The sequence below is a fragment of the Enoplosus armatus genome, chromosome 9 (assembly GCF_043641665.1).
Source record: "Enoplosus armatus isolate fEnoArm2 chromosome 9, fEnoArm2.hap1, whole genome shotgun sequence".
In the NCBI taxonomy this organism is placed as follows: Eukaryota; Metazoa; Chordata; class Actinopteri; order Centrarchiformes; family Enoplosidae; genus Enoplosus; species Enoplosus armatus.
The window spans coordinates 18514552-18526658 of NC_092188.1; the positions used below are offsets into that span (position 1 = coordinate 18514552).

At 40.4% G+C, this 12107-nt stretch overlaps 1 protein-coding gene across 1 annotated transcript in view; it reads right to left on the reverse strand.

Annotated features, from left to right (window-relative positions):
• ulk4 (unc-51 like kinase 4) overlaps positions 1-12107 on the reverse strand; it is a 70032-nt gene that overhangs the window by 4316 nt on the left and 53609 nt on the right. The window contains exons 32-34 of the mRNA XM_070912182.1: positions 8666-8832; positions 6709-6807; positions 5052-5246 (exon numbers count right to left, since the gene is read on the reverse strand). Coding sequence (XP_070768283.1) covers positions 5052-5246; positions 6709-6807; positions 8666-8832 — 461 coding nt within the window. The remainder of the gene's footprint in view (positions 1-5051; positions 5247-6708; positions 6808-8665; positions 8833-12107) is intronic.

Genomic DNA, 12107 nt, shown 5'->3' on the forward strand with positions numbered 1-12107 from the left:
GTGAGAAAGACTAAAGGTTCGGTCACATTAGTCTTCAGTTAAATGGCAGTGGTCCACACTCAACAAAGGAGTATTTTTTTATTTAAAACAAGTTGTTTATCCAGTTTTGCCAACACAAAACTAACCACCTTGTAAAGTGATATTGGTCCAATCTAAGAGCCAAAAAGTCAATATAGCTTACCAATCCCCTACAAGCTACCATTAGTCATCCTGCTAAAGGCCAATAAATGGCACCAGTACACCTCAGTGAGGCAGAATAGTTAAGCATGGCTGTGTATGATGTCATGTTCCCAAGCCCTCAGGACCGACATATGATGACATAACTGTCAGTGGTCTTTGTCTCTATGCGTCGTCTCAACAAAGCAATACTAGTCATGCTGCCCAGCAGACATGCAAGATGAATTTGTTTTTCTTCTGTTTCAGGCTATTGGACCGATTCATCAGAGGAGGAAGACAAGCAGCTACTGTTTCACCAATATAAGAGACCAATGATGATACATTTGTACATTAGTTATCTTTGTTACTTTGTTATCTTTTCACAGTGTCACTCAAAATCATCCCATGGACCACTACATTATAAGAATCACTGGTTTGTGTTATCATCACAGAATCATTTTGCAAGTTACCACGACCAACTGCTGAGTGGCATCACACTCGTTTGTCATTTCAAAGTAAATTCATCAAAGTGCTAATTTGCCAAAAATCCAGTTGAATACACACACACACACACACACACACACACACATTGTGCTTGTCCACACCATTGTGTTAAATTGGTGCTTTTTCACACTTGTCCTTTCACTTGTCCGTCTTTCTACGGATTGTCATTTTGATTCTTGCACTCCTTAGTGCTCCTCAGTAGTGGTCATTATTTTGTGGCTCCATGAATTTAGTCTATGATTCTACAGCTGAACTTGTTCACCACTCTGGATTAGACACTAAATGAATGAATGAATAAATCAGCTAAAGAATATTCCCCCTCTTCCTTCACTGAATTTCCTTACTACAACATTTGTTTCTTCTCTTTGTCATCCCTCTGTTTTTATTCCTGTCCTGACATGTCTCCCTACACCATGATGTCTGGGCTCCACACCCACCCAGGAACACCTGGTCCACATAGTGCTGTGTGTGTGTTAAGGATGAGTTAAGATCTGATTTAATAGTAAAACTGTGTTTGCCTATGTCTCTTTAAGCGTTGTTCAAGGTGTGTGTGTGTGTGTGTGTGTTAGTGAATAATTATGTGTGTGTGATTGAGTGGACGTGTGTCTGTGTGTTTGGTGAACGTGTTCCCTATGATCTTCGGTGACATCATCACCTCTGTCTCTGCGGCGACACAGCATGGTTGTTGCTAGGCAACGGGGTTAGGAGGAGACAAAGACGCTCCCCTCACTCACTTACTTTTCTCACAAACACACACACTTTGCCTTCCCCAACAGGGTGAGGGGACATTTATGTGTGCCTGCCAACCAACCACTAAAAACACACACACACACACACACACACACACACACACACACACACACACACACACACACACACACACACACACACACACACACACACACACACACACACACCTACTTATCATCCCTTCTCCATCCCTGCTCTCCACCACATCTTCGCCCTCTCCTCCCCCTTCATCCTCCTCTCTCCCTGACCAACACCATGACTCTATAATACTGAACTCAAAGTCAGATGAGAGGCACACAGGCAGGCAGACAGTAGAGAACAGACATGTTGCCTCTCAGAAAGACAGCACAGGGACAATGTACTTAATGTACTTGACAGCAGAGACAGAGAGAGTAGTGCATTTACAAGAATACCATAGGTCATGCATAAATTAGACTATACATATGTGTGTGTGTGTGTTTATAAACTATCTGTGCAGATGTTGCTGGTCACAAATACCAAAGATACACACAATACTTGATCAGGCATGTGGAAATGTCTTGATGGAATTGAAAACTTGTTGAATTTGAATGTGTTTCTTTAGTTCAATCTATGACACGTATAGAGATTTTGAATGGAAATATAATTTTATATATGGTCACTCCTTCAGACACACATGCCCACTTTTGGCCACACCCGGCCATAAAAGCCTTTTTTGTCATAAATGACTCCACCTCCATGTCAACTGAGGTTGATTGAGCACCTCGCCAAGCTGGAAGCACTGCAACTGCGGGATTGATGGATGGATGATGGATAAATACATTTCCGTGTTTCCAGCTCCAGCATGTGAAAGGTTACAATAATTGGACATAATATGCTTTGACATTTTGGAGACTCTGCGCTGAGATATTTTGGCCTCCGGAGATGAGAGAGGAGGAAGCACAGAAGAGTGGGATTAACAAGCAGTGTACGGACAAAACACAAGACAGCATGAACAACAACATCCTGCCTTGCCTCATAGATCCAGGTTTGTCCTGTAGTATGTGAACTCAATTTAATACTACATATTAATACACAATAATTCTACAGGACAAGTTGACATTATAGTATTATGGGGTTTTATATGTGAAAGAGGCTTGAGAAATACATTAATTGTGGATTCATATGAAGGGATAAATCACTGAACACAATAAATTCTGTTGCCAGACGCAGACTACTGAGTTTGAAAATGTTGTAACTGACAAATGCTTTAAAATAAATAATAAATGCTTATTTCTCTGACAGCTTCTTTTGAATCTCTTTTCATTTAATTAGCATTCCCCTTTAAGTCTTTCCAAGTTGTGTGTGTTGAAAAAAAAGACAAGTTGAAAATTTCACTAATTCAGACTCTCCCTCTCTCCTCCTTTGCTGTTTCCAAGCTATTAGCAGGATCTTTGACTGAGATTAACGGAGCCCTGAAATCAATGAAAGATAATTAAAACGCCTTTGTTAAAGGGCAGGCACTTGTCTGAGTGTGTAGGGGTGTGTTTGAGAGAGAATGTGTTAGTCACTGTGTTTCTGTGACGGTATATCTGTGTGATTTGTGGATAATGAATGTCTGTTACAATCTTTCAAAGGTGCACATTGTTCTCTGCCAAATGATAATGACATTAAAGAAAAGTCAACTTCGTAAACACTTAGATGTTGATTTCTGTTTTTTTTCTTTGAAACTTTAAAACAGTTTCTTTAAAACTTTAGCTATTGGACTCCAATGGAAAAAAGCACAAGATGGGGGAGCACAGTATTGCAACAATACTCTGAGGGGACTTTAACATTTAAATCTTTTAAATTAACTAATGTGCAATGAGTCAAATAAGTAAATGTGCAGAATGGTAGATCTGCTCCTGGCACTGAGCTGCTTCGTGACTCATCTATTAGCTACGAGGAAATGGCTGAAACACACACACACACAGTTTTGTGTGTTTGTTGCTCAAGGTGGTGAGCGGGATCGAGAATACACACCTCGATGTTACTGTAATGAGGGAGTTTGCACAAGAGGACAAATTTGCTACAACAGTCAAAAAAGAAGAAGAGGTAAGTCTGTGCACTTGTGTGTGACAGAGTTTGTGTGTGGGTGGTTCAGGTGGCTGGAACTAATTAGTGAGAAGAATCAAAAATACACACACACGCAAGCACTCTTGCACACACACAAACTCTCTCTTTCCCACACACACTATAAATGTAAGGTAGCTTCCAGGCACAGCCTTCAGTCAGATCATATGATCTCAGGGTGACAGCTGACCTTGTGTCCCACGTGCAGAAACTATTTCATGACCCTGCGGCCAAGCCAAAACATTAGGAATGCATTTTACATAATTCAAAGGGGTCTACAGAAAAATCTGCCAATTTTTCAAACTGGTCGTGTTGACTTTTTATGATGTGTTTTCATTGGACTGCCCTCACTAGCCCTGCCTCTCTTTTACCTTGCTGTTCAAATGAATAGTGGACAATTCTGCAAAGCCCTGGATTCATTTTTTTTCATGATTCGTTCACAAATATCCACTAACAACATTTTTTAAAATAACGTATTCCTAAAGTATCTGTACCATGACAACTTAAGCATGGTAAACAAAACACCTAGTTTAAGGTAGGAGAAATGCTGCCTGGTTAAAAAAGTGAGCACTAATTGATGGCCCGAGAAAGGATGCCAACCCTGGTCTTTGGTGTCAAAGTAAAATGCTTTACTTCCACGCCCTTACTTGGCCCCAGTGATACATAAACAGCATACAGCTTCCTACATTGCCACTGAGTGTGGGAACTGGGCGTAATTTTTTTTACCACAGAACCATCCAATATGAATTCATTTCCTAGGAAAGCTAGGCTGCAGAATGTGTACCAAATATGTTGTTTGACTGCTTCACAACAGGCTTTGTCTAATGTGGTATGAGTCTTTGACCAATATTTAACCAGCAGTTTCGTTAACTTTCTCGTTGGCTTTTTAAGTCAAGTGAATGCGTGGCCTGACAATTCAAATTCTCAGTCAAATTACAGCACGCTTTCATTTCATTCCTACCTGAATTAGTGAACTGTTACAGCGTTGTTTTATTGTTGTGTGAGTCTATCAGGACAAGAAACTGCCACCTTGTTAAAACTTGCCTAATCCTGGTTAATGTTAGCTGCTTCCGTTTTCTCCATGTAACCACAGGAGCTAATGTTATTTAGTACATTTGGGGAGTAAAAGCTCCACCTGCTTTACTGCGGTGTGCTCTCTTACGAGTCAGACGAGTCCGTGGCCTGTACTACAAATCTCTTTGACTATTAGACAAAATTGGACAGACACTCAAACTGAGAGTGACAGGCAGATACAAACCAACACTTTTTCTCCCTCTCTGTCTTGCTCCCTCTGTCACTCTAGTTCTGGTGAAACTACACTATTTTCAGCAGCACAGCAGGGCTGTCTGTGTGTGTGCCTGCACTGAGTCTGTTTTTATTATTCCAATATTTTCATTCTGCAGTTAATATTTCAGCCCCCAAAATATAAACAAACAGGGCCAGCATTATTAAAGTATACGGAGATATTAAGACATGTTTCAGTGCTGCAGTGGGACATGTGTGCGACATTTATGCACGTGCATAGATGTTGGTCTGTTTGTGTCTGTGTGTGACTGCATGCCTAAACTCACCAGTCGTTTGATGATCCTAAGTGTTGTGCGTTGGATTCGGGGGGTCCCGGTGTGCATGTGTGTGCGCAGCACGTGTGAAAAGCTTTGCAAACAGGAAGGTGACAGGCAGTCATAACCCTCTCCTCCATACAGCTGGACCAGTAGGGACAGACACTGAATAGACTCCTCCCAAACCTCCTGGTTTTCAGTGGACAGCTACAAGAGGAGAAAATCAGTTGAATTTCACACAAACACTGCAAGACGGTATTTACTGTATCTGGATATATTAATATTATTTGGAGGCAACATGAAGTAAATATCGAAAAATGCTACATGCAAGCATCCAGGATCAATTTTCACTCTAAACCGTGAGCATCTTAGCAAGATTACTACTGGTAACTGACCCCTTGCCAAATTCATTAACTTAAATAAATCATAATACTTTACCATGCAGCAATAATTAACCCACTACTCTACTACTACTACAGAACTGTATTCTTTTAACACAAGCAAGCTTTGCAGCTTTAATGATATTAGATTCAGGGATCATATTGACGCTGCTGCTCTCTATCCCACTAATCTCCCATGGGGCAAAGGGGCTGCGCAGAGGCTGGGGGTGTCAGCTGCCCCCACTCAACCCTCTCATACACAACCACTCACACTGACGCCCACCCAACACTCAATGTGTCAAGTATAAGTAAAAACCTCTATTGTGTCCCTTGAGACCTCCTCTTCTCCTCCTCGCACTTTCCTACCCCGATAAAACACCTACTGCAATAACATTTCCACATTTCTCTCAGCAGAAAGGCCAAGACTGTACCCACTCTTATCGTCCTGTTTTTCAGATTGCATCACGTTCTGTGCTGGTACTTGCAGATGTAAGAGCCTTTTCTATAGATTTCTGGAATTAATATTTGTAATAATAACTGTAGTATTAAACTAGAATAATCATTTGTATCAAACAGACAGACATTGTGCAAGGAGCATGCTGCTTGATTAACTTCATTACCATAACAGAGATATGCACACTGCTTTGGAAGACAGCTAATTAAGGAAGAACTTTTAAACAAGCTTGATCAGTAGTGTTGCAGTCAGACATGGGAGTAGGTTTGAGAATTGACATATTTGGTCTGGGAGGAAGCTGTAGATCTAGTTACTGTAACAGTGGCAGATGGTTTTACTGGTCTTAATAGTTTCATCCGATGTCGTATTGGTATCGTTCCATTATGAAATCACTGTTTTACCTTTAGATGGAAAGGTTATTGCAATTTACCTACTAATCAGCACTTAAGTGGAGATCAAACTAGCTTTTAATAAGCAGTCCAACCATGAAATGATAAAGCTTATAAAATCCCACCGACACACACTCACAGGTGCATAGCGGAAGTGGCTGTGCTGGGCATCACGAGTGCTGCATAAGTTGTCACTTTCAATGTAAGGAGTTGATTTAGAACTTTCTTGTACCAGTACTTAATGATACAAATTTTTGTATTGTATCAACACTTCCTCACATAAATAAGCATACATACAGTTTGTCTCACTGTATTAGGCATACATTTAGACATACAGTACAAAAAGAAAATATTTATGTATGCATGCAAGGCATTTACACACACACACACACACACACACACACACACACACACACACACACACACAGGCTCTGTGAGTGTCTCACCATGTGAATGAGGTGTGTGCTGAGTTGGCTCAGGGGTCGGTTTTCCAGGAGTAGCTTCTCTGCTGCCTCCACTACTGCTGGACAAGAGAGCCTCTGGCTCTATACACACACGCGCAAGCATGCGCACGCACACACACACACACACACACACACACACGTTAAATCATTTATAGAGATTTGACAGTCAATAATGATGGATCCAGAGACCTGCCAAGACAGATTCTGACAGACTGAGACAGACACACTGATAAATAGACTAAAAGAGGAAATAGTTTTTCTGCATGTTGTGTTAATTTAATCCGTCTTTAACATAAGATGTGTTCACAACAACACAAGTTGAACAACTTTCTTTATTTGTCACATCAAGTCATTTTTTCATCTCATTAAGACTTCAGTCTTCTCACCGCCTCTTTTTTTTCTGCCCCCCCTCATTAGCACCTCTGTCCCTCACTTTGACTTATTTTAGTTCAGTTCATGCCTACAGTGGAACTTCAGGCCAATTAGCGGTGGGATAATGTGATTAATACTGGCACACATTTTCTCTCTCTCTTTCCCAAAGTCACTTCTTCTCTGTTATGCTCGCTCTCTCCTCTTTCTCCTCTGTAGTATATATAATCTCTGACTCGCTCTCTCTCTTGACCAACGGAGTAATAGTTTGGGGAGAGCGGTCTAGTCACGTCCTCTCCTTATCAGACCTTATTACCCAAATGAATTTGGTTTGGGCAGAAGTTTTCTTTTTAATGAGCTTTGCATTTCTCGCAGAATTGATTTCCGCTGCACATTCTGCTTGCTGCTTTTTCCATCTCTGTCTCTCCTTCTATCTCTCCATCCTTCCCTCTTCCTCTTCTGTCCTTCTCTCTTCCACCGGGCTTTTACCCTGCCTCCCCTTTAGTCCCCCCACCCCCCTGTCCATGCATTAATATGTATGCGTTGGGCTGGGGTGCACGTATGGGGAGATGGGGGCTGGTGTGAGCGTATGTGAGTGTGTGTCCGTGTGTGTATAGGGAGGCAAGCTGAGGACAAAGCCAGTGGTGATAATGAGGCCGCAGGGACATAGCCAGACAGGCCCCTCTGTGTAAGCCTGTGAGTATGAGTGTGTGTGTGTGTGTGTGTGTGTGTGTGTGTGTGTGTGTGTGTGTGTGTGTGTGTGTCCCACAGACTCGGGACCTCATCCGCTCTCTTCTGAGTCCACAACTTCAATATTGCAGTTCCTTAAACCTGCTAGCTTCCACTGCACACATCAATGGACACGCACTAACACACACACGCACACACATGCATGCGCGCGCATGCACACGCACACGCGCACACACACACACACACACACACACACACACACACACACACACACACGCCTTTAGGGACATGATACAAGGGCAACATTTTGAGGGAGTTGACTTTGTGATTCTGTTGCTGATTCTGTGCTCAACAGAGATGAAACTGGTAAATAGTGAATCAATGTGGGAAATGCACCAGCCCAATGTAAGACCAATGTAAAATGATACAGCAGAACAACTGACACATGGCTAACAACCATTTAGAAAACATTAAAAATACAAAACAAGCTGTTTGACAATTTCTTTACAAGTTGTGTAGCAATGCAGAGATTTGTAGAAGTATATAAAACTAAAGTTATACGTTTGTAAGGATAATGCTTTGTAACTTGCAATGTGAGGTGAGGAAGCTAGCATTTAGTTTGTTGAGTTATTCAAAGAGTCTCCATTAGTTTCCTTTTGAGATTTTTTTCTTACAGTACCCAATACAACAATCACTGTAGTAGCAACTGCACTGACCGACCATAATCTATGTTACTGTGATAGGGCATACTTTGAAATACAGGTCTAATACATTTAAGAAATGAATGATTGCGCTGGAGGTTCAAATGTTTTTCAGCGCATTTGATATGTTCTATGTCAGCTTGGTGACATTGTCATTAGCTGTGTTTGAGTGTTCATACCTGCAGTGCGGAGCGGACAACAACAGATGTTTGTTTTAGGATGTTGTGAAGCAGCTCCAGAAGGGCTTGTAACACAAGATGGCTGACCTTCCTCCCAGCATGCCCCTCTCCATCCAGGTGGACTAGTGCAGCTTCTGCGAGGGTGCTCACCACCACCTCTATTAGGCCTGCTCAGTAGAAGAAAAGTAATTGGATACTGGATATTTGGATTCTTGTTGGTACCAAAACATGACATTTTACACCCTGATGTAAACATTGCACAGGTAACATGTCTCAGTTCATCCTGGACTCCAAGTGGACGTTCAAATTTGAAGAAATTTTCTCAAGGCGTTCCTGACATATCATAACAGATATAACATAACAGATATATATACCTGAGCCTGACTTGAGTAAATATCTGTAGCTGCAGGCTCTGGTTCAACTCCACCGTGGATCGATAGCTCCTGCACAACATGAGGGACACTCTCCCTCTTAAGTCGATTAGCATTACATTGTCACCTATTTGCTCAGCAGAGAAAAACAGCTGAATGTGACATTTAACTATTTAAACAGAACTCGAAGATGTGCAGGTTGAATTTGTCTGTGAACAGCTGATAGTATCAACACCCCCAAGTCCACAGAATGGTAACACAAATAGCAACAACAAAAGACAACTCAATTTAGATGCTCATCTAAAAATACATTGTTCTTCTCTTCATATCTCTTTTTCTTCCCTCTCACCTCGCTCTATCCCTCCCTAGAAAACTGTCCAATGTAGAACATGTTGTATAGCTGCTAACCCTTGAAGCCATGAATAAATAGCTCTTACTAAAGTGCAAAACCATGTTCCTTTGCTCATTAAATTTAACATGACACATACGATACTCTGCATTTTGCAGCTCGATCTGTGTAGTTAGATATTGTAGGCTTCTGTCCCTGAGGTGTTCTCACCACACACCACATCTCTGTGTGTAAGTGAAGACCAGATAGATTCTGCCCTGACTATGTTGACATGACACGTTCCAGTACATATACACTGTGCCTATTTTACCAAAGTTTTACTTGATTTATATTTCTGTGCACAAAAAAGTTAAATAACAAATGAATTAAATCACTTTCTTCACTGGGGAAAATACACCCAGTGTTATTTTCAATTCCAAAAGATGTTTATTTAGAATGTAGACATTGTGTGTGTGTTTATTTTGGTGAGTGAAAATTCAGCACTGCAGACACTAGAAAGCTATTAAGCTAGCCTGCTGTCAGTGAAATGTACTGTTGCTTTGTCATGCCTCATAATTAAATAAACAGACTGCTCTACTTTGGACTGTTCAGTCAAACAAAGACCTCTTCTGCTGTTAATGTGATCTGACAATGCAGTCCTGTTCAGAAGAACACTCTGTTCTAGATAGTTGCTCATGTATATGTTAATAATGTTATTCTGTTATTATATGTTGAAATAGCTGCCATCACCATACACAGCCATCTTTACCAAAAAATCTTGAAAAATTAAAACTGAAACTTTTAAGCATATGCTCACATTGCAAATATACATAGATAGCACAGACTGTGGTTGTAATTGGTGATCATACAGACTATTAGGCTATAAAAATAGTCTTGTCTCCTTGTCTTTCTAACTGGCGTCAATGCTATAATAATCTGCTACAGTTTTATCTATCGAGTTCTATCTAAACAGGCCAATATGTAGGTTTTTATGATTCCACTCTATACACTTTCTACCATGACTAGGTTGACATGACATGCATTTCAAAAAAGTTGCAGCACAGTAGAATCCTTAAAGATATCTACAATTAGTCTGCAAAAGTCACACTACACACTGATTTTACATGGGCTACAAAGACAAAGAAAAAATGTGTTGGAAGGGGAGGGTTACAACACGGCTAAGGAAGTAGTCAGTAGTTGAAAATTGGAAAGAGAACTTGAAGCACACCTAACATTATTTCATATCAAATGCTTCCAGTGCTTTCATTTTTTTGTCACACACTGTGACTTGTCAAAGCACCTGTCGAAATTGATTTTCTCATGGCATCACTGCATTTTGATTAAACCAGCTGTTCCATCCAAACTAAAAACGTCTGATCACAGACCAAAGACACAAATCACTAAGCATGTATTTTTTTAGGGGATAAAATGGCTACATATTTGGTGAGTTACTGTAAACACACTAGGACTATGTGAGATTACAGTGATACAGATAAAATTGGGTCGTTGATGTTGCTCATAGATTTGAGGATCATGCTTGTACTTCGTACAATTCCACTAATTTGACTGAATTTCACCAGCAATGGGAAAATGTATTTACAGATTAAAGCTCAATGATATGAATAAATATATTACTTCGACTAGAAGAGACATTTAGATCCACATCAACACTACAAAAGGAAGGACTATGGCAACATTGCCAGCAAAGCAGAGTCTGTGTTGCATTGTAGATTGATAGCTCTTGTCGTCTGAAAGTCATTGGACAGGTACACATTTTCCTACTGCAGCCTCCAATTCAAGATGTTGCGCATTTCCAATGCACAAGACATTTCTGCATGCTTGACCCTCTGTGGGTACCCTTAGTCCTTATTCAGTCAGCTATACATCAGAAACTGCTAGTTGAAAGGTTGTACACACTCACACACAGGATTTTACTGTGGATGTCTTTTGCAGGTACAAATAAAATGTTGACTGCATGGTGTCATGGCAGAGCACCCAGTATAAGCTCTGTGTGTTTGTGCATAATGTAACGATGAGTATTGCTGTGACTGACAGGGCGTGTATGCATCTCTTCCACATAACTGTGGTGATCATATGGGTAGCAGCTTCATTCAGTCAATGCTAACAAGTCAATTTTTAAAATGTCACATATGTACTTACTCATCTTAAAACTGGATGAGTAATTTATGAGTGAAAATCATTGTACTCTGTCCTATTTTGCAGTTTGGACTTAAACTAGGTTAAAAATAGACATTATACAATGCTTTGCATCATCTATTTATAAACCACTGTAAAATTAGTTCTATTGGGAATCAACAGGATGGATGGCTCAGAGCATTACTGTCTAAGCAAATAAGGAAAGTTTTCTGGAGACAGAAAAACCTCTAGTAAACTGATAACACATGATTAATGGCTAACGCTTCAGTTGATTTAAATAAAATTCAATTAGATGTACACCCTTTAATGGTTTCAATAATATGGTGATTTTCCCCAATAACATATATGCATCTGGTTTAGTCTTCTTGAAGGATAGAGTGAAGAATAGCATGGTCAAATCATGTGTGTGCTCGATGTGCTTACCGAATACCTAAATGCAAATTATTTCAATCTCCATATTGATGTGATCATACAGGCCCAGGCCTTTAACTGGTAGATCCTGGACTGGATACAGCCTGTGACTGAGTGTTACCCCTTTTAATAATTTCGATCATCAAATTCAAAGAAACCATATTCTATTAATTAT